Consider the following 21,285-nt stretch of genomic DNA (forward strand, 5'->3'; position numbering starts at 1 on the left):
TATAAACTTACATTAGCTTTTCAGGACTGTTGAAATCTGCATCAAAATCCGAGCTGTGGTCCCATTTAGGATTTTGTGTATTTTTGACAACTGGAGTTTTATCTTGCTGATCTGAATATTTCAACACAGCATAGGGATCAGATTTACCAATCATATCTGTCTTGATAAGATCTTTGGCTCTAATCAGATCAACATGTAAAACTGGACCATCAAAGTCTCCAAGATTTCCAGATTTTTTACCACCAGCAAGACTGCTAGGCTTTCTAGAGCTACCATCACCACCTCTACCAGCTAAGTCAGCATCATGACCATCTCCAACATATCCACTTGGAGATTGGCCTGGACCCAACAATTCTGTATTCAAAAGAATTTCTCCTGATTTGACTCCTGCTAATGGAAACCAAACTGGTTCTTTTGAATCAAGATCATCTCTTGATATTTCAACCTTGCCAAGGGATTTATCTTTTCCAAACTTGTCTTTGTCAAATACTTCAATTCTGAAAGTTATAAATAATTAGCTTGATTGCATCATTTTACTAGACTTACTTATTTTCTCAAAGTTAAGAAATGTAATTGCTGAAATTCTAAAAAACATAGATATTGATTTTATTTTTATTTGTAATAAGCAAATTACTTACATCAATTTATCAGAAATGTCAGCATCATCAGCAAAGTCAGAGCTGTGGTCCCATTTCGGATTCTGTGTGTTTTTAACAACTGGAGTTTTGTCATGTTGATCAGCATACTTTAGCACAGCATAAGGATCTGATTTACCAATCATATCTGTCTTGATCAAATCCTTGGCTCTGATCAGATCAACATGTAAAACTGGACCATCATAGTCTCCAAGGTTTCCAGAGTTTTTGTTACCAGCAAGGCTGCTAGGCTTCCTGGAGCTACCGTCACCACCTTTACCAGCTACGTCAGTATCTTGACTATCTCCAGCATATCCACTTGGGGATTGGCCCGGGGCTAACATTTCTGTGTTCAAAAGAATCTCTCCAGACTTGACTCCTGCAAGTGGAAACCAAACGGGTTCTTTAGTATCAAGATCATCTCTTGATATTTCAACCTTGCCAAGAGATTTGTCTTTTCCAAACTTGTCTTTGTCAAATACTTCAATTCTAAAATTAAAAGCATTAAGAAAAAGTTTCAAACTATTTAAATTTTACTATTGTATTCTACCTTATCAAATAATAAAAAAAACTTACATTAATTTTTCTGGATTATTTGGGTCCAATTCAAAGTCAGAGCTATGATCCCATTTTGGATTTTGAGTGTTCTTGATGACTGGAGTTTTATCTTGTTGATCTGCATATTTTAGAGTAGCATATGGATCAGACTTGCCAATTAGATCACCTTTGACAAGATCTTTAGCTCTAATTAGGTCAACATGAAGGATAGGTCCATTATAATCTCCAAGATTTCCAGATTTTTTGCCTCCTGCAACACTGCTTGGCTTTCTTGACCCTTCATCACCTCCTGCAACTGGATAATCCTGTCTGTCTCCTCCGTATCCACTTGGTTTCTGACCAGGAGCAAGCATTTCTGAGTTCAGTAAGATTTCTCCAGACTTGACTCCCTTTAGAGGGAACCATACAGGCTCATTAGTATCGAGATCATCTCTGGATATTTCAACCTTACCAAGAGATTTGTCTCTACCAAGTTTGTCTTTATCAAACACTTCAACACTGAAAGTATGTAAATAATAGTCAAAAGTAATCAAAATTAGATAAAAATTATTAGAAATAAAAAGTCAAAAATAAATTTAATGAAGCCTGTAAAAAATACACCACTTTAACTCCTGAAATTCTTTTACAAGCCTTCCCAATACCTTAGATTTTAAGACTCCAGCTTCAATAACAAAAAGTTAAACCTAACCATTTAATTTGACATTAGATGGAGTTAAAAACTTTTAAAATTATTCTAAGCACAATATAAGAATTTCAATAACAAATTTCACTTGCTAGAAGCAAAATTATGATCTTATTTTGGGCATAAAATTAGAATATAATTAACCTTCCATAATTTGTTTAGTACTTTTACTAATCCTATAATATAAAGTAATAAGGTTTTTTCAGAAAGCTTTATTTATGTCAGTTGGTTTTATGCTGTTTTTCTTAGATTTCTAGACGTTAGTATATTTATATAGAACAGAGAAAAAATTCATGATTCTCTTCGTCAATTCAATGAAAGTTTTTTAATTTGAAGTGGTAAAATATTTGTTTCCTGGTTTTGTTATATGTTCAGTTACAAAAGATAAAATGAATTGGTAGATTTTGACCATGAAAAGACATGTTTTCATTGTAAAAGTTTAATGAGTTGCTGGCCCAAATGAGCTCATAGGTGGTGTAATTTAATTTTGAAATTTCTGAAAAAATAGTTTGAAATTTGAAAGATGTTTAATTACTGAAATGTCATTTTAAAATGATTTTAACTTTTAATTTTAAATGCTTTTGTTGTTGAAGCTGGATTTTTCAAATGAAGAGCATTCTGTATAGTTGTGGCAGTATTTCATCAGCTAAAAAAGAGTATTTTCTACAGGTTTCCTTTAAAACTTACATTAGCTTATCCTGGCTGTTAGGATCTGCAGGGAAGTCTGAGCTATGATCCCACTTTGGGTTTTGAGTGTTCTTCACAACTGGAGTTTTATCCTCATGATCAGAGTACTTAAGAACTGCATAAGGATCTGACTTTCCAATAAGATCACCCTTAATTAGATCTTTAGCTCTAATAAGATCAACATGCAGGACCGGACCATCATAGTCTCCCAATATTCCGGATTTTTTACCACCAGCGAGGCTGCTTGGCTTTCTAGATCCACCATCACCACCTCTACCAGCTAAGTCAGCATCTTGCCCATCTCCAACATATCCACTTGGGGATTGGCCAGGTGCCAAAAATTCAGTGTTGATCAAGATTTCTCCAGATTTGACCCCCTTCAGCGGTATCCAGATTGGTTCATTGGATCCGAGATCATTGAGAGATATTTCTGCTTTCCCTAGAGATTTATCTTTGCCAAACTTATCAGCATCAAACACCTCAATTCTAAATAAAAATGTCATGTTTTAAATGCATAAATCATTTTTTTCTTCACATAAATTTTTAAATTGTGTACAAAATTTTTAAATCTTAAAAATTAAAAATTTAAAAAGTACTCACATTAACTCTGTGGTTTCATTAGGCTTCATAGAGAAATCGGAGGCATGGTCCCATTTAGGATTCTGGCTGTTCTTGACAACAGCTGTCTTATCTTTCTGATCAGCATACTTCAACACAGCATATGCATCAGACTTGCCAATCATATCAGCCTTGATTAAGTCTCTTGCTCTGATTAGATCAACATGAAGAGTAGTTCCCTCAAGATCACCAGGTCTCTTGAGACCACCCGCAAGACTAGACTTCTTACTTCCAGGACCAGCTGTCCCATTGTCAGGGCTGACTCCAGCACCTACCAGGCTAGCGCGTTGCTTGCCAACAGCTGGGCCAAAGTTAACATTCTCATCCTCTGGGTCAAAGTCTGATGTCAAAAGGATCTGACCAGACTTTACACCTAAAAAAGAAAAAAAGTACTATTATTACATTTTCTAATGCTTAACTAATAAATACGTCCCAAATTTGTAAGTTATTGAGTTTTAAACTAGGATTTCTAAAGGAATTGTTGCATGAAGTGCATTTAATAATTGTCTTAGTAATCATAAGCTACGAGAATACCTTCTAACATATATAATTTTATATTACAATCAATTAGGCACGACCAAAGTAGTCATCATGCTGCTCTGGTGAAAACAGGACAGTCATGTAAGTTGCATATATCCAAAAAATATTATTTTAAAGTCTTGAGATTTTTAAAACTACCAGGTATAAATTGAAATTCTTTCAAATATATGTTCTATAGATGTAGTTTAAACTATTAAACAGAAAGAATATGCAGTTTATTAAATTCAAGTTTAAATACTTTAATTTTTCAAGGATAACCTTGTCCATAAAAAGTGCTACATTTGAACTTAAAATAAACTGTTATTCAATTTGGCTGATAAAAATTATAATTACCTTTCAGTGGATACCATTTTCCTTTGCCATCAATGGAGGCTTCAAACAACTCACCAAGTCCCAGCTCAAGAGTACCTAAAAAGTTTTTTTATTTGTATAAATATAAATGTATAGATTTAAAAGTTCTCCTATAAAAGTAAGTACAAAGTGTAGTTGAACCGAAGATTATTATTCTTAACTTTTAAGAAGATTTATGAGTTGAAAACATACCTAGTGATTTATCTTTGCCAATGGTATCTTTATCAAAAACTTTGAATGTAACAAATGCAAAATTAGATTCTGGAACAAGGAATACCATATCACAATCCCACATTGGTTCCTAAATATAATAAATGGTGAATAAAGGGATTCGATAAAATACTTTATTAAAACCTTGCTAAAAAATATCATAAGAAAATTCATTCCCTCATGTCCCTCCTCCTTCACTCTAAATATGAAAAAAGTGTTTAGGGCGATCCTAGGATAACCGCAGAAGTGACAAACGTCGGTGTGAAAAATAACCTAACCTAACCTATTTTAAACCATCTTATAGGTTTTTAAATACCTAGCCACTAGGGGGGAGGGTTATTTGTAAATTCATATCTTAACCTAACCTAACCTGTATAGAAATATTTAATTAATTCAATATTTCAGATTCGAACGTTTGTCACTCCTACATTTGTCCTAGAACCTTTTGAGCAATTACTTTATAAAAATATAGGCTGGGGTTGATTTGTGTAATGCTGTTAACTAAACAGGTTCAAAATGTTTTTGTCATACCTTGCTATTCTTGACAACTTTAGTTCTAAATTTCTGATTTCCATACTGGACTTCACAATAAGGATCTGACTTTCCAATCATATCTGTGGATATCAGCTCTTTAGCTTTCACTACTTTCACTCTAAATATAGAATTAGATGGTTAAAGGTATAAGACATTGAACGATGAATTGCTGTATATTCCCAATGATATACACTAAATTACCCCTTCTGTAGATTACAATTAGTGGTTGAAGCTTGAAGACACTTAATGAACAAACTAATCAAAATTAAATAAACAATCCCAAAATAGGGCAAGTGTTATCATAAAATTTTGAGGACTAGAGTAATAAACAGCCCAAATTACCACTCCCTCTCCAGGTTAAATTTAAAGATTGTACCTGAGTTTGCCATCAGGCATCTCTCCCTCGCCGGAACCTGGACGTCCATCAGTGCCTGGTCCAGACAGAAGATCTTTAGTGCCAAGTGCTCCACCCCGTCCATCTGACTTCTTTCTACCTGAGCCAGATCCGTCATCTGGCACAACTGGAACCTGAAATACAAACAAAATAAAATTAAGCAGTTTTTTTTGCATGTTTATTGTATTATTGATATAATATCATAACAGGCAGGGATCTTAAGGGATAAGACAATAGCTGAAAATTTGATATACATTCCCAATGATAAAACTCAAAACTACCACTTCTGTAGATTACAGTTAGTGGTTAAAACATGTTGACATTTAAGCTAATGAACAAATCAATCAAATTTCAGTAAAAGTTCCTAATGCCAACGAATAATAAAACATTCATTATAAAACTTTTGTGACTGATGTAATAAACAGCCAAATGTCCCCTCATAAAAGGTAAAAGGCAGGCCCAATTTTTAACTTGATGCATCTGATGATTACAACCAAATGTTTAAGATTTCTATCTCATTTAAAAAAAATTTATAAAAACATTTTACACTAAAAAATAACTATATAGTATAAACAAATTAATTGCAAATCATATAAAAATATATTTAAAAACATTATTTTCTAAAATTTACTTTTCAAGAAAAGAACAAATTCATATTTTAATGTCCATTCCAAATTAAGTAATTTTAAGGAGTGTTTATTTTACAACTATTAAACCCATATTTAGGAAAATAAGATGTCACTACATAATATAAAGGATTGGCAAAATTTTAATTTTCATCCATTTACATTCATTTTAAATAAATATAAGTTTACAAATACAAACATCCACCCCCCCCCCCCCTCCTCCCTTTTCAACTTAATTTTCTAGAACTTCTACTAGCCAGGGAGGGAACAATGGGCTGTTTATTAATCTAGTCCTAAAGGCATATGATAAAGTTTTCTTATTTGATGGATTAACAACTTTGGGGACTTTTGTTGAGTCTACAGAAAAGATAATTTTGAGTAGCATCATTGGGGATGTACTTAAAATTATCGGCCATTGTCTTATCCCTGTAGATCCTTGGTTTCTAGCCTCTATGATAGCCGTAACCCCGGGATGAAACACTTACCTTAAAGGGTGAATCGGGAATATCAACATCATCATACTTGACAAATATTTCATAGTCACCCTCCTCCTCCGGCACATACACAACTGAACAGCTTCCATCCCCATTGTCCTTGCTCTCAAGCTGAAATTATTGATGATTCAATTTTGGTTTGGGTTTGTGATTATGCCTGTCTGTCTACACCCATATTACATTAAACTGGATTCTTTAATAACACTGATTTTTATTTGTGTTTATCATAGATTTAAAAGCCATATTTTGCCAGAATTATTCTACTGTTTAGGTTAAATCGAGGTGGATTTTAAGTATCTATGAATACTTTGAAGCACAAAAAATTATAATAAAATAATACCTAGTAAAACAATTTACTACTACCTGTTATAAAATATCGACGTAGAAATATTTGTGATTTATAGAGCTGATAAGCTACAAAAAATTGTGTAAAACTAAACCTTAGCCTCGACAGGTCCAGCTATCTGAACATTGAGACCAGCCATACCAGCATTACTTGTTTCAACAGTAAAAGGATTCTCCAAGCCAACATAACCCTATTTTTTTCAACAGATACTCAAGCACCAATTTTGTTTGGCCTGTGGTTTTTTATAGCGCTTACTAAAAGTGCAGCTAACAATAATGGAATGCACAAACTTTGTCTCGAAGTTCTAACTTTTTTATATATTTACGCATTGGCGTGCACAGAAATTCATCATGGGGGCGTGAAAAAAAATAGTGGATGAAAAAAGGGCAAGGCAGGCTTTATGATTTGAGATGGGCGTTGACACTCCCAACACCCCACAATGCAAACTTTAGGCATTAAAACAACTTTTTACCGTTTTTTGTATCAATAAAATGAAAGCTTTGCTATTTAATTTATAGATTATTTTGTTAAGTATCTGTTCCTTTTCAAGTCCGGGTCCATAGGCCTTAACCATGGCAGGATTGCTGCCCTTCACCGCTGTCACAGCAAATGGAGAACCAGGAACTTTAGTCTCGTCACAAGTCACATTTATCTAATTATAATAAATTTAATATTCTTTGCAAACAAACTTTTTAGAGAACACTGTTTTGGTTGCTCATAGTTATACAACATTAACAAACATAAAAATTTGAAAGAGGATAAAACAACTTTAGAAAAAGAAAATATAAAAAAAATTGTAAAATATTTACCTTATGACCTCCAACTCTATTGGGTACAAAGGTGACTTTGACCTGACCGTTTCCATCAGCCTTGCCCACTTTGACCGCTGGCAACTTTGTACCGTCCGGCGACAGAACAGTACAACCAATCTTATTCCAGGCATGGGCCGGCACGCTACCTGCATCTACTGTAAAATCATTAGCTGCGTCAACATACGCTTCCGGCTTAAGATCTTTAATCTTGATTCTTCCCAAATCAAGATCTGATTTAACATCAACTTTAATCGGACTCTGAGGCAACTCACGGCCGTCGTATTTGATGTCCACAGCATGAATGCCAGGCTTGGTGGCTGTGTATTTAACATTCTGTGTTCCATTCTCATTGCTCTCCAGCTCATATGGCACTGGTTTGTTCTTGTTGTCCACAATACTCACTTCTAGGTCGCCGGGACCGGCTTGGCGAGAGTCAACGGTGAACCATGTGGGTTCATTTGCTGTGACTCCCGGTTCAACTCCGGGACCATAAACGCGAACCTTAGCAGGATCTGTAGGATCATCAACCTTGACGCGGAAAGGACTGCCAGGTACAGCCACTCCTCCGTAGTTGACATTAACCACCAGTTTCTTGGTCTTACGCGGGGTATAGCGACACTGAAACATGCCAGGTCCTGTTTGTTCCAGAACAGGACGTGCCACGTCCATATTGGCGTGGGATTGCTTGCGCAATATTTCTGGCGCCTTGTACACTGATGGTTCTGCAGGCAGGAAATCTGCAGAAAGCAGAACCTGTCCAGATTTCGCACCGGTCAATGGATACCATTGTGCTTCTATCTCCTTTTGTTTAACAACAAGAGCAGTATCAAAAACAAGCTTGCCAAGGCTTTTATCCTTGCCCAACTTGTCCTTGTCGAATACTTCAATGGTGATGGTTTTATCGCCGAGGTCGGGAACTGTGATTTGGGCTTCGTAGTTCCACTCAGGCTCGTGGGTGTTTTTAATCACCTACAAAATTGGTACATATCATTATATTGGAATAAACTATACAATTGTCATAAGTATACAGTAAGTCTTATGCAAATGAATTTGTATTTTAATGAATTTTATGAGTCATTTTTATAGAGTCTTCATTATTTATGTATTTTTACAATAAAAGCAAATTGAACAATAATATTAAAGTCTATACTATGTTTTATTGCTTTTGTAAATAAAAATAATATCCTATGTAAAATTTTGTGTCTAAATTAATTCTAATACAAATTAAATGAAGCTAGAGTATCCTTTAATTGGCTATTATGCTTTGATTATTCATAGCTGAAAGATTTTTAAATAATTATGTAAATTTATAATATACAGATATAAAATAAATCATGATGTTTTAGAAAGGGTTAAAGATAAAAAAAATTAATTGGTTAATTGTGAGATATTACAGTCAAAAGATCATTTGATTGCAAGGCCATTGTCTGCAAGCACTTTCAGTTATTAAGGCCAAGGTATATCCCCAACTTTTGCATTTAATATCATATAAATTTAAATACAACCATTTTATACAATCCATGTCCCTTTTTGTGTAAATTTTCTGGTCGAAAAGGTATGATGTAACTTGAAATGTATTGTGTTGTAAAATGAAATGGCACACAGAAAAAGTATAAAATTATAGACTCAATGTATACAAATTACAACGCAATGCTATGAATTGTAAAAAAAAACTATTTGATTGATGCAAAATAGGGCCATATTTTAAATAAATCTATATCTAAAAAAATGGTGCTTTTCCTCAAAGTGCCTATCGATCACTGAACCCTTTTTCTATATTTATAAAATAATTTAAATATGTTATAATATAATATGTCATGTTATAAGATTGTTAGACACTGATTGAAAATGGCCAAGATATGCAATATTTCATACTAGCGGCTACGCCCCTAGAGGCCTCTAGTGGCATTTAAATATTTTTAATTTATTTTAAATATCTAATTTGAGAAATAATTTGTCTATGTTATCAGCTCTTAAATTTATGCTTCTACGCAGCGAGACTACGCTAGCGACACTATGCGGCGAAAATATTTATACTTTTTTCGATTTTATTGTGATTTCTCTTGGGAGGGTGGTGGTACCCTCCCCCAAAATAGTTAAAAACCTTCCTGGGACATATGAGAATCTACCCTGTTAAGGAGAACCCAATCGGTTCAGCGGTTAGCGAGATCCTTCGGTACAGACACACAGATACACACACAGACAAACAAACATACTGTTACTTTAGTATAAGGATAGACATACCCATATAATACATCCTATTATTTTAGCTCATATACATGTAATAATTCAAAAAACGTTAAGAATAATTTCTAATGTTTTTGGCTATACATAATTGAATTCGTTGTTGGGTTACTCTTTGAAGACCACTCTTTAGGAGGTCCCTATGAACATAATAATGTAGAGGATTAAAAAATAGTTGGTGGAAAGAATGAAAAACTATATGCCTTTTAAAAAATACAATTGTTATTTATCGCATTATATTATAGAGAGCTTTCCGCAGATAAAATGATAAAATTAAAACCAGATTTGTTAGCCACAACGAACCAAGGGCCCTGATAACAAAACTGATTTTATTTGTATGATTTTATTTTAACATTCACGGAATACTTTTTGTAATACGATGCTATACATGTTTTTTTTAGCATGACTGAGAACCGATTCTAATCCTGCGGATATTCATCGGTTTCGAAGCCATATTGAAATAAATATTACCTTTGTAGTATATTTCTGAGAGCCATGTTTGATAACAGCATACGGATCTGACTTGCCAATCAGATCAGCTTTCATCAGCTCTTTGCCCTTGATCAGCTTGATGGCGAGTATGCCCCCGTCCGCGGGGTCTGTGATACCGTGCTCGTCCTTCCACAACGGCTTCATCTCCCCGTAGTCATCCATGAGGGATACATCAAGCGGGGCATCGCCCGCTTTTGTCGCGTCGATTGTAAAGTGGGTTTCCTATAAAGGAGAATAGTCATATATCCCATGGTATTATAAATAACTTTCCACGGATATAAAAATGTACAATTATAAGATTAAAACCAATTTTGTTAGTCCCGACATGCAGAATTTCCGGGCTATCAAAACTGGTTTAAATATTATGATTGTACATTTTATATTCGTAAAAACTGGATATAATACGATATGATTTTTCAGTATGGCTTAGAACCGGCTCTAATTCAGTGGAAATCAGTTTCAAAGCCATAATGGAAAACATTTTAAAATGTATAATAGTAAAGTATACGTCATGACTCATACACAATAAGCCTACTGTAGAAAAACCTGCTCAATTGGGCTGAAATAACACATAATTAATATTTCAAATTTGTTTTTGGTTTTTTGTTTAAGAGTATAATTTTTATTTTTTAACCTATCAATAAGTAAAATAATATATTTATTTTTAAAAAAATCCTAAGTGAAGTAAATATGCCAAATATTTTATGAAATTTAAAATAAAATATAAAAAATCTCGACAAATTGGCAATCTTTAATAGTTTATTACATCACTGAATATTTTAGATAATTTTCTATGAATTTATTAAAATCATGAGTTTAGAAACTTTTTAATATTTTCACAATTTAAAATCTTATATTTTATATCTTTTATTTATTTCATTGATAAAAATAAATAAATATAAAATATATGGAAAAACGCCCAAAAAGAAAACACTATTTAAATTGTCAAAAAAGACATACAATTAAAATAAAATTATGTATGTATACATTTAGGCGCGTAGCATCTCAATAAATTACCTATTCCCCTTAATTTTTATCTAATGTTACCGTTTCATCATTTTATTAAAAACCTTAACAATAGTTCTTTAACTACAATTTTGATAAATAAATCTACCAAAAATTTTAAAGTTACAAAAAAATAAGACATTATAAGAATTTAAAGTTGAAATTAAAACAAATTTTTTTGTCATTATTCTTTTATCATTATGAAAATAATACGTTCTCCTCTTAGAATTTTTTCTCAATTTTGAAAATTTAGGGTTATAGGCTAGGGAGCCGAGCGCTGCGTCCAGAGATGTTCGTTGTTGTTGGGGGGGGGGGGGGGTATTACCCCCACAAACTAATTTGGGGGGGTACTCAAATTTTCAAAATTGAAAAAAATTTCTCTTAGAGGATATTACCAAGAATACTTAAGAACTCGTATTGTATGTATTTAAAAAAAACAATGTTGTGGGCGTTTTACATCACAAACAAATTAACGACCATTTGCAATAAAAATAAACATTCCAGAAATTCTTTGGGATTTCAATTAAGTATATGTAAGATTTTTAAAGATATGGTTTAAACCTTTTACCGTCGAGGTAAATTATTTAAAAATTTTGTTAGATTGGGACATTTGTTAAAAGTTAGATTTATGAATTCAAAGAAATATTTAAAGTAAAATTTTTTGGTTAAATAATGACAAAACAATTGTTCTTATTTTCCACAATAAATATTTCCTAATCTAAAAAACTTTACCTGTTTAGGAATAACCATCTCATCGATACCGGGCCCGTAGACCTTTACATCGTCGGGGTTATAGTCAGTCTTGGGCACTATCTGTGCCATGTAGGGGCTCTGGGGTATGTCCTCCCCGTCACACAAGATATGCACAGCGTACTCACCTGAATGGAGGGCTCGTTGAACACAAAATTCATTTGGATTAGGTAGGGGAGTATGGTTGTGCTTGTAGCAGTTATTTCTTTGCTGTTGGGACACAAAAAAGGATTCAAAATAATTTAGTAGAACAGTGCAAACAGATTTTATTACAGATTCAAGATGGTGCAAGGAAATGGCAATGGAAAAATATTTTTTTTGTAAGGTCATATATCATGAAAATCGTGAAAAAAATATTTGGGGAAATATTAATTTTGTTAGGTATTTTATTTTTTTATTTTTTAGATAAATCTGTAAAAAAATTAACTGATCTTTTCTCATGGCTCGGCAGCCATGCGAACGTCATCTGTAAGCTTTCACAATTCATAAAAAATCAGCTGGAGCTTTAAACCAGACTCAAATATGACAATCCTTCTTTTCAAAAAAATATTAAAGCATCCAAACGAGTAAAATTCAGACGTAGCAGCGGCTGCCGAGCCCTGCTTGTTCTACTAATAATTTAATAATAATTTAGGGTTACAGGGAATACCAATATGAGGATATATTAAACTCACCCTAATATTCTGCCTTTCAGAATCAGGGGAGGTAAATTTATCCTGCATTGGCCTATCCCTTGTAAACCAGCGGAATCCTAATTCCTGTCCCTTGTACTGGCAGCGTTTGATGTACTTGGAGTGTCAGGTGGCTCCCCCTCCTGACACTCAGTGGCAGCCATTTTTTTTCGTTTAGAAAACACTCGTGTTATTCCGCTTTTGTGCTTAAACATCGTTCTTGTTTTTATTTTTGTTTGTTTTGTACTATAACTTTATTTTGGTTTATGACACTTTTATTTTAGTTTGCTATTGCTATTGTTATTAATACAACACTATTTTATATATGTAACTATTTGATATTATCATTTTGACGGCTAACTAACTACTGTGGATCTATGGAGAGAAGAACCAATATTTTTTTACTGTTGGTGATTGCGTAAACATGAGCACACCTTACCAAAAGCAAAGGATGGTTCATCAGATTTTTTGGCGAAATAGTTTTTTGAGAATTTTTAAAACAAAGTTCGTGAATTTATTATTCTACAAGTCAAGGACGCCCAACTTTTTTCATTTAGAGGCGGGGGCCCGGGGTGTGTGGAAAAAATTAACAATTAAAATTTTGGGGGTGCCTCGACACCTCTAAATCCATGCAAGATTTTTTTTTTAAACTTAGGAGGGGGGGATTCATTTGGAGGGGGGAGGGGTATTGATTGGTAGGCAACTATTCCTTTTCTCTTCTTTCTATAGATAAAAAAGGAGTATACAATTTTTTTCAATTGAAAATTGTTTATCCTCAATTCTAAAGAATCAGCTTTTTTTGAGTTTTCAAATGAAGTCATGCGGCGGAAAGAAATCAACTTAAATTTCCTTTTTTTACAAAAAAATTAATAAATCAAAATTTTTTTAAATTTCTTTTATCAGTTAGTACATAAAAAAACTTATGTACTTTTTATAGTTGTAAAAAAAGTACCTATTTAATTTTAAAAATATTTCAGAAATCGCGTATAATTGGATAAATAAATAGTAGCTATTGACACAAAAATAAACACTTAAAAAAAAGGAAATTAATCTGAATACATCTGGTATTTGGTATTTTGATTTGAAAGTAGATTTATTTTTCATACCACCTTTCAAGAATTAAATTTGTTTAAATATTCTTTTGTTACTTAGCCATTCAATGTTCAATAATAAAAAAACTGACTCTTAGGCAGAATAGTTTTTTTTGCAGATGCCATATCTCTGTATTTAAAGATAACAACTGTTCATAGAGCTGTAAATGCCAAAACTCAGACAAGGTAAAGATATTTTTGGAAAAATTGCGAATAAATATGTAAATACGTTAAAGAAAAACAGTCTACAAAACTATTTTTATCTTTATTAGATTTTACTTCCAAATATATTCTATAAGTTTAAAATAAAATAAATCCTAAACTTATCTCTGACTTATCCTTAAAAGCAAAATTCTGAACTAGGTTTCATAAGTTTTTGAAATACAAAATTAGCAAATATGTTTAGTGTGTCTTCAGGGGGTTTTGGTCTATTTTAAGTAACAAACCCAATAGTTTCAAATAAAATAATGAAATAAAAAAATTTTATTTAAAAATCTGGGGAGAGGGGGCGTGAGGGGTTGAAAGTTGGTACCTCAAAACTATTCCTTTTATGTTAAAACACAACATTTTTTTGTTTTAAACCCCCAACTTTAAAAACAAGAACGATGAAAAGCAATTAGGCAAAACACGAAGAAAAAAAACTTTACATATATTGATTAATAAGTTTTTTCTTTTCGTTCAAAACTTATCATAACATTTTAAGTGTGATATGAGCGTCATATATATCAAAATCTAGAGACAAACAGAACAGAGAAAAATATAGTAAAGCTTCACTACAATTAATACATTACCAGGAGCTGTAGGTAGATAGTCAACGTCAGCAGAACCATCCCCATTATCCTTACAATTAATTTTAGCTTGGCTGGGTCCTACAATTATTCATTACTATAGATAAATATTCTTTTGTTGAAAACAATTAAAATTATCGAAAATTGTGCGATAAAGTTAAATTTGTTTGCTGTCATTAGCTAAGCAAATCAGAGAGCTAAAGAGATAGGCCAATGTGCAATAAATTGATGTACATCCCCATGATGACATACAAAATTTTTCTTCTGTAGATTACAATTGGTGGTTGAAACGTTTGAACACTCATCTAAATGAACAAACTAAGCAAGGTTCAATAAAAGTCTTCAAAGTTTTTAAGGCAACTGATATGATAAAACTTTGGGGACTAGTGGAATAAACAGCCCAATATCCCCTCCAATCCCGTAAGAAACTCGAAAAGTCTAAACTATATAAGGCTTATCATCGCTTTGCATTATCTTAAACACCCATATATTAGCTACTTAAAAACTTAGTAATAGATAATTGAGTAGCGTCGTTGCTTTATAGCTAGTGCTTGTTTATATGTCTATAGTTATGAATTCCTTCAATGCTGAAACCCAAAGCTCCAGTCTCGCCACATGTATCCACTGTGAATAGGGCTGGCTTGTCTACCACTCCACCTAAACATCAAGATAGATAGATATATAAAATTTATTTATAATTACTGTAGTTTGTATTAAGCTATTAAAGTAATATTATTCATAATGCTTTAATTTGTGTTTGGTTTAACTTTAATGGTCTTTTACTGCAGGTTGCCATTTATATATTTGTATATTTCAATAATTTCTGTGATTTAAATTAAAATTTCTACCAATTTAATTTTAAATAGATATATTTAAGTTGAAAGAGCCCAAATAGGATGACACTAGTTAATATTAAATGAACTAAATAAGAGGCTTCTATTACTTTTATTGCATTGCACTTACCTTTTTTTGGATGGTCAGGTAAAAATATACTCATACACTAATTATTAAAAATTACTACTAACGACCACGCCCCTAAAGGACTCTAGGATCACTTTAGGGAAGAGGTAGGGTTAAACCCATCTTTGAACCTAAATAGAGCTTTACTGTAAACAAGGACCAAATTGGTCCAGCAGTCGATCGAACATCCTGTTACTATTTTATAAGGATTAACATGCACTAAAACTGGTTATTAATTCTATTTAAATAAAATTAATGAAAGTGAGTTGTAATTTTAATAACATGCATTAACTAATATCATGTAAAACAGCACATTCTATCATTAGAGCACCTGAAACCCTCACATCTCTGCAAATTATTTACATTTAATTTACTTATCTTTAACAATGATGACAACAACCATAAGTAGAGAAGCTTATAAATGACAACACATAACAGTTTGAAAAAGAGCAGATTCACTACTGGTGCTAAAATGGTATTATGTTTTTTTCATAGGTTCTGAAGGCTTAGTTTTATCAATCAATCATATTATGATGAGGAAAAGGCATTACAATTTTCATTGCGCATTTTTAATGTTATTCCAAATCATTTCATGTTTTCATTGAGCATGTAGACAAACATTCGAAAAAACTACCTTATATTGATAGCTTATTATTAATAGTCATTATCTCCTGTATTAAATGTCACATGGTCGACATATATTGTAAAAAATATTCCAGCTGTGAATTTTTAGACAACTACAAATTTATTTTATTTTGAAAAAAAATACTTTGCTGAAAATCTATCCTCACCCCCAATTACTTTTAATATACAATTGATTACATAATCCGTCTGTATTGTAATCAATTTTGTTTAAGGTATTAACTACTCAAAAAACTTATAGTTTGTAATGATGATTATTGAGTGAACTCAAAATAAATTAACAAACTTTTATGGTACACTTATAAATGAGCTAACGCTCCAAATAATGGATATATATTATTACTTGGATCTTATGCAAAATTTTCATGTTCTCTAATAAAGTGAAACTTGAAGCGGGCTAAAATAACTAAACCTCCCCCCTTTACCCCATCCTCTCCCCTCCTACTGAACAAACGAACTGGCCAATAAATAAGGTCCATATTAGCAACCTAAATTGACGACAATTTTCCCTGTCATAATATCCACATATATTCTCCGAATAATGTGAATGAAAACTAACGAACTAACCATAATTATAATGCTTTAAATTGTAAATTAAATTTTTGGAAAATCTATGAATTTTCAATAATTTAGATATAGAATTCATTTGCACGCTTCTAAAAATCACCTAATCATTGAGGAATGTTGTTCATGCAATCAAAACATTTATAAATCCACCAATTGAGTTTTTAAGATTAGCGAAAATAATCATGTAAAAAAAATGATAAAAACAACAGATGAATAGTTGCAGAAGAAAATAGTAATCAGCAAAACGGACACATATAATAACATAATTATAGAGCAACTACGCAATTTAATATAAAGATTGCATAAAAGTCATAGACAAACAATCTCCTAAATTTTTTGCGCATTTGCAAACTATAAAACTGCAACCAACACACTTCTGCACTATTGATGAATACATTTTAACCGATTTGATAGAAAAACAAGGATGACTACATTCATAGCAACACAAAAAACATTGTGCAGCAAAGGAATTATGTATACCTTTATATGTATAAAATAACAAAAAAAATAGGTGTACCTTACATCTACAGCGATACAGATTGATCATTTTAGTTTTCAATTAAGCTTAATATTATTGATTTAAACCATGTAAATCTAAGACTTTAGGAACATATTTTGCAAGACAAATTTTTGCCAAGCCCAATTAATGGGCACTTCCTAGGAACTTTATAATCTTTACAAGGAGTTTCCTAGTTTTCAATTTCCAGTAGGATTACTGTTTGTTAATACTTAAATTTACTGTAAATGTAGTATAAAATATCATCTATAGGATACTTTTTACTTAGAAAAATGGATATCATCTTCGCCCACTCTTAAAAAGTTATAAGTCCAAGTAGGCAAGATAGGAATGTGCAACCAACCAGGAAGAAAGGGGACAATGGGCTGTTTTTTTACACTAGTCCCCAAAGTTTTCAATAACAATTTCTTATTCGTTAGCCTTTGGGGACTTTTAATGAACTTTGATTGGTTGATAATATACAAATATCCTATTATATAAAGTAGTAAACTTTTTTGGTCTGTAGCGAAGTATCTCGCTAACCGCTGAGCCGAATGAGTATTCCATTTCAGGGAAGCTTCACATAGGTCCCGGGTTGTTTAAGTTAAATTAAATTTTTTATTTACGTCTTGGGATGGTTTAAGGCTATTTTTCTTCTCTGTTCTACATATTCAAATATAGAGCTCCTAGACGCTAGGTGCGCAGTCGCTTGTGCATATATAAAATAATTTCAATTTGTTATACTTTTATTAAAACTTCTTTGAATCGGATGACAGATTCCTGAATAATTGTTTCCAACGAATAATGTTTTTAGGTAAAATTTATAATTTGGTATTTTAACTTCTTAAGAAATTTTCTTTTGAAATGTGCAAAGTAAAATACATCCATAAAAACAAATGTATAGTTATTATAGCACATTAAAAATCTTTTTCTAACTACTTTACGAGGCCCAAGGCTACATTAATGATAATTTGATATATATCAAGGATAAAAATGTTCAAGTGGCCCAATTTAGTGAAATAAATGAGTTTGACCCCCAAATATTATTTACAAACTTACACTTTAGGTTAAAAGAAGGTGTATCAACTTTTTTTTTATAGCTAGCCGGTTCTTTTAGTAAGTAGTAGATGTAAAATTTTTCATAGAATTCAGATATGCAATCGGTTTTTTTTGTAGACCTCTTATTTTTTAAGTAATTTAAGTTTTTAAAAAAAATAATTAAGTCGGTTTTAAGGTACTAAAACGCAACTAAATAAAAGAAGAAAATGGCCAGTAAGAACAAAAATAGTAAGATCTTTAATTTGACACCTTACTTTTAAAATTCTGTTGAGTAATTATTGAAAAAATCTATTTTTTAACCTCGGTTTAATAAAAACTTTAGACCTAAATATTTTCTCAAACAGACATAAAAAACATGGGTTCATATATACCTTTAGAATCAGAAAAATATTACGAATCCATTGTAAGCAAAATTGAAAAAAAGTAAAAAAATAAAAAAAATAAAAAATGGCCAATTGTATTTTTTGTTCTGGCAACACTATCGTCTTCCCTTTTTTACCCCCTCTTTAACCCCTCTATACCCCCTTCCCATTTTTATACTCAATTCAAAAGTTAAGACGTTGCCTGTACAATATAATATGATATTTTCATATAATTCCTTTTATTGTAGTTTATATACTATATTGTAAACTTTTTTTTTCAATTTTGCTTACAATGGATTCGTAATATTTTTCTGATTCTAAAGGTATATATGAACCCATATTTTTTTACTTGTGAAATGATAAAATTGAGTTCAAAGTTTTTATTCTCGTGGGTTTAAAAAAATCGATTTTTTCAATAATTACCTGACAGAATTGAAAAAGTAAGGTGTCAAATTAAAGATCTTACTATTTTTGTTCATAATGGCCATTTTCTTTCTTTTTTTTTGTTGCATTTTAGTACCTTAAAATCGACTTAATTTTTTTTAAAAAACTTAAATTACTTAAAAAATAAGAGGTCTACAAAAAAACCGATTGCATATCTGAATTCTATGAAAAATTTTACATCTACTACTTACTAAAAGGACCGGCTAGCTATAAAAAAAAAGTTGATACAACTTCTTTGATAAAATATTATAAAATTACCCCTCACACAACTTAAAACTAAGAAGACATAAGAATGAAGTTTTAGAGAAGTTTATATTTTATTTTCTCTAGAAAATATAATGTAAACAAAGCACAATTATTTAATATACTAACCAAAAACTGTTTCTTTTTAATCTATTTTCATATCAGCAGTTTACAACAAATATTTTTTCGCCTCTAGTTGTGGTTACATTTTTTTTTGCTTTTTTGCGATATCTCTTGAATGTGGTATAGAGATATTTCTAGCTAGGTAGGTACGCTACAAGTCTGTGATGCAATGTGTAAATTTTTAGCAAAATTTTGCATACCATTCATAGCTTAGTCTGCATACTTTAAATACCGCAGTTAGTAACAAAAAAACAAACATTTTCCTTGAAGCTGAAAGAAAGCTTTTAAATCCCCCTTCCCCCTGAACACAAAGATATATTAACAAACATATGAATATTAGGAGGTCCACCTGCTACTTTTACTTAATCCCTTAAGAGTTACAAACCCTGGTAAATTTCAGTGCACGCATAACAAAAACAAGGATGACAACATCCATAAAAGCGAATCACTGAAACGGTAGGATAATGTTCATGGACATACTTACATATTTAGGACTTGATTATAGAGTTGCTTCGCTTACAACATTATACTTTGTTGTCCCAGGAATCAATATACCAAAAATCAGATCAATCGGATGATTAGATCACATAAAAATTTGTTGTTAAAAAGTAAAAAAATCAACATGTTTAAAATGGACGTACGGACATTTTAGTAATGATTATAGAGTTGCTACGCTTTCTAACTCGTACCTAACTACTACAGGAATCACCATGCAAAATTTTAAATCGACAGGACAATTCTAACATGCCTAATTATAGAAAAGCTTCGCTTTTAAAAAATAAATGTTGTTTTTGTTGATAGTTCTTGCCAGAATGGCAAAACTAACGTATTATTATCCCTTGTGATAACATTTAAATTGTAAAAAAAACATTGGAGAAATGATATGCTATTTTTTCAGGATTATTATTCTTCAAGTTTAGTACCATATTCTAATTAAGACGTTAGTAGTACAATGCTTTCCAAAAAGTTTCATTTTGGGAAGAACAGAAATTTGCACAAAAAAAAAACTAGCGACACAATGCAACATCGAATTATGAAAAGTGGTTTAAATATTGGTACATTTGATTCTTATTTAATATAGTATCTTAAATGCAAAGCTGTTAATATTTATTTAATAGGTTTTGTGACTTTATGAATGAAACTTAAAGCGCTGGTACTAACTGTTTAACGCATATTCTTGCATATTGGAGTACGCTTTCTGTCTTTTCGTTCGTTAAAGTCACTAGAGGAATATTTTTAAAAATCATTTATGACGGATTTTAATACTAAATTGACTAGAACTTAAATATAATAATCTAACATGCTTTTATTCTCTTTAAATCATGCAAATTTAACTTACTAAATAGCTAGCTGCAAAATAAATAAATGGGTTATTAAATTAATCTACTGTGAATTGAGGCTTTAAATATGAAACAGGAGGGTAGAGGACAATGGCAGATAAACTAATCTACATTCCAATATATAAAAGAAACTAAATTCACACAATTTTAGGAAAGATTAATCCATCAACCATTGTCCTATCCCTTCGATGATAAAAAGGCGTGGTGTTGAAACCTTTTTTGTAACAAATTTTTGTATGTTTTCCATGTCGTAGTTTGGTGAAGCAAGATGGACAAGTTAATTTCTGATAGATTCCTGGGGTAAGTAGGAGGTTAGTTATGCAGAAAATAAGTATTCAATCAATCTACAAAAATTCCAGTAGATGTACAAATCAAGACTGTTATACGAAGGAACGAAGATACTAGTACTCCTATATATCCGTACGTCAGTCAATCTAACAGAAACAGTACAGAGAAAGCATGACTTTCTCTATACTGTTTAGAATAGACTTCTGGTGCTAAATATGCACTTTGATCCTACT

At 31.8% G+C, this 21,285-nt stretch overlaps 1 protein-coding gene across 21 annotated transcripts in view; it reads right to left on the reverse strand.

Moving 5' to 3' along the window:
• The window catches only part of LOC145328765 (uncharacterized), a 173,387-nt gene that overhangs the window by 35,662 nt on the left and 116,440 nt on the right, over positions 1-21,285 (reverse strand). For 19 of the 21 annotated variants that reach the window (XR_013882591.1, XM_080172596.1, XM_080172600.1 and 16 more), the window contains 17 exons: positions 15,106-15,185; positions 14,532-14,607; positions 11,961-12,106; positions 10,203-10,445; positions 7,485-8,456; positions 7,216-7,327; positions 6,770-6,864; positions 6,321-6,440; positions 5,192-5,343; positions 4,813-4,933; positions 4,264-4,372; positions 4,054-4,128; positions 3,163-3,553; positions 2,563-3,048; positions 1,212-1,691; positions 639-1,124; positions 12-497 (listed from right to left, as the gene is read on the reverse strand). Coding sequence is in view for 20 of the 21 variants with exons in the window: in XM_080172596.1 (XP_080028722.1) it covers positions 12-497; positions 639-1,124; positions 1,212-1,691; positions 2,563-3,048; positions 3,163-3,553; positions 4,054-4,128; positions 4,264-4,372; positions 4,813-4,933; positions 5,192-5,343; positions 6,321-6,440; positions 6,770-6,864; positions 7,216-7,327; positions 7,485-8,456; positions 10,203-10,445; positions 11,961-12,106; positions 14,532-14,607; positions 15,106-15,185 (4,630 nt within the window). In the remaining variant the exon portion in view is untranslated. Of the gene's footprint in view, positions 1-11; positions 498-638; positions 1,125-1,211; positions 1,692-2,562; positions 3,049-3,162; positions 3,554-4,053; positions 4,129-4,263; positions 4,373-4,812; positions 4,934-5,191; positions 5,344-6,320; positions 6,441-6,769; positions 6,865-7,215; positions 7,328-7,484; positions 8,457-10,202; positions 10,446-11,960; positions 12,189-12,742; positions 12,983-14,531; positions 14,608-15,105; positions 15,186-21,285 lie in introns of those variants that run through there. The other 2 variants (XM_080172613.1, XM_080172609.1) reach the window with 2 other exon arrangements.

The sequence above is a fragment of the Acartia tonsa genome, chromosome 9, assembly GCF_053477335.1.
Source record: "Acartia tonsa isolate MP-2025a chromosome 9, ASM5347733v1, whole genome shotgun sequence".
Taxonomy (NCBI): Eukaryota; Metazoa; Arthropoda; class Copepoda; order Calanoida; family Acartiidae; genus Acartia; species Acartia tonsa.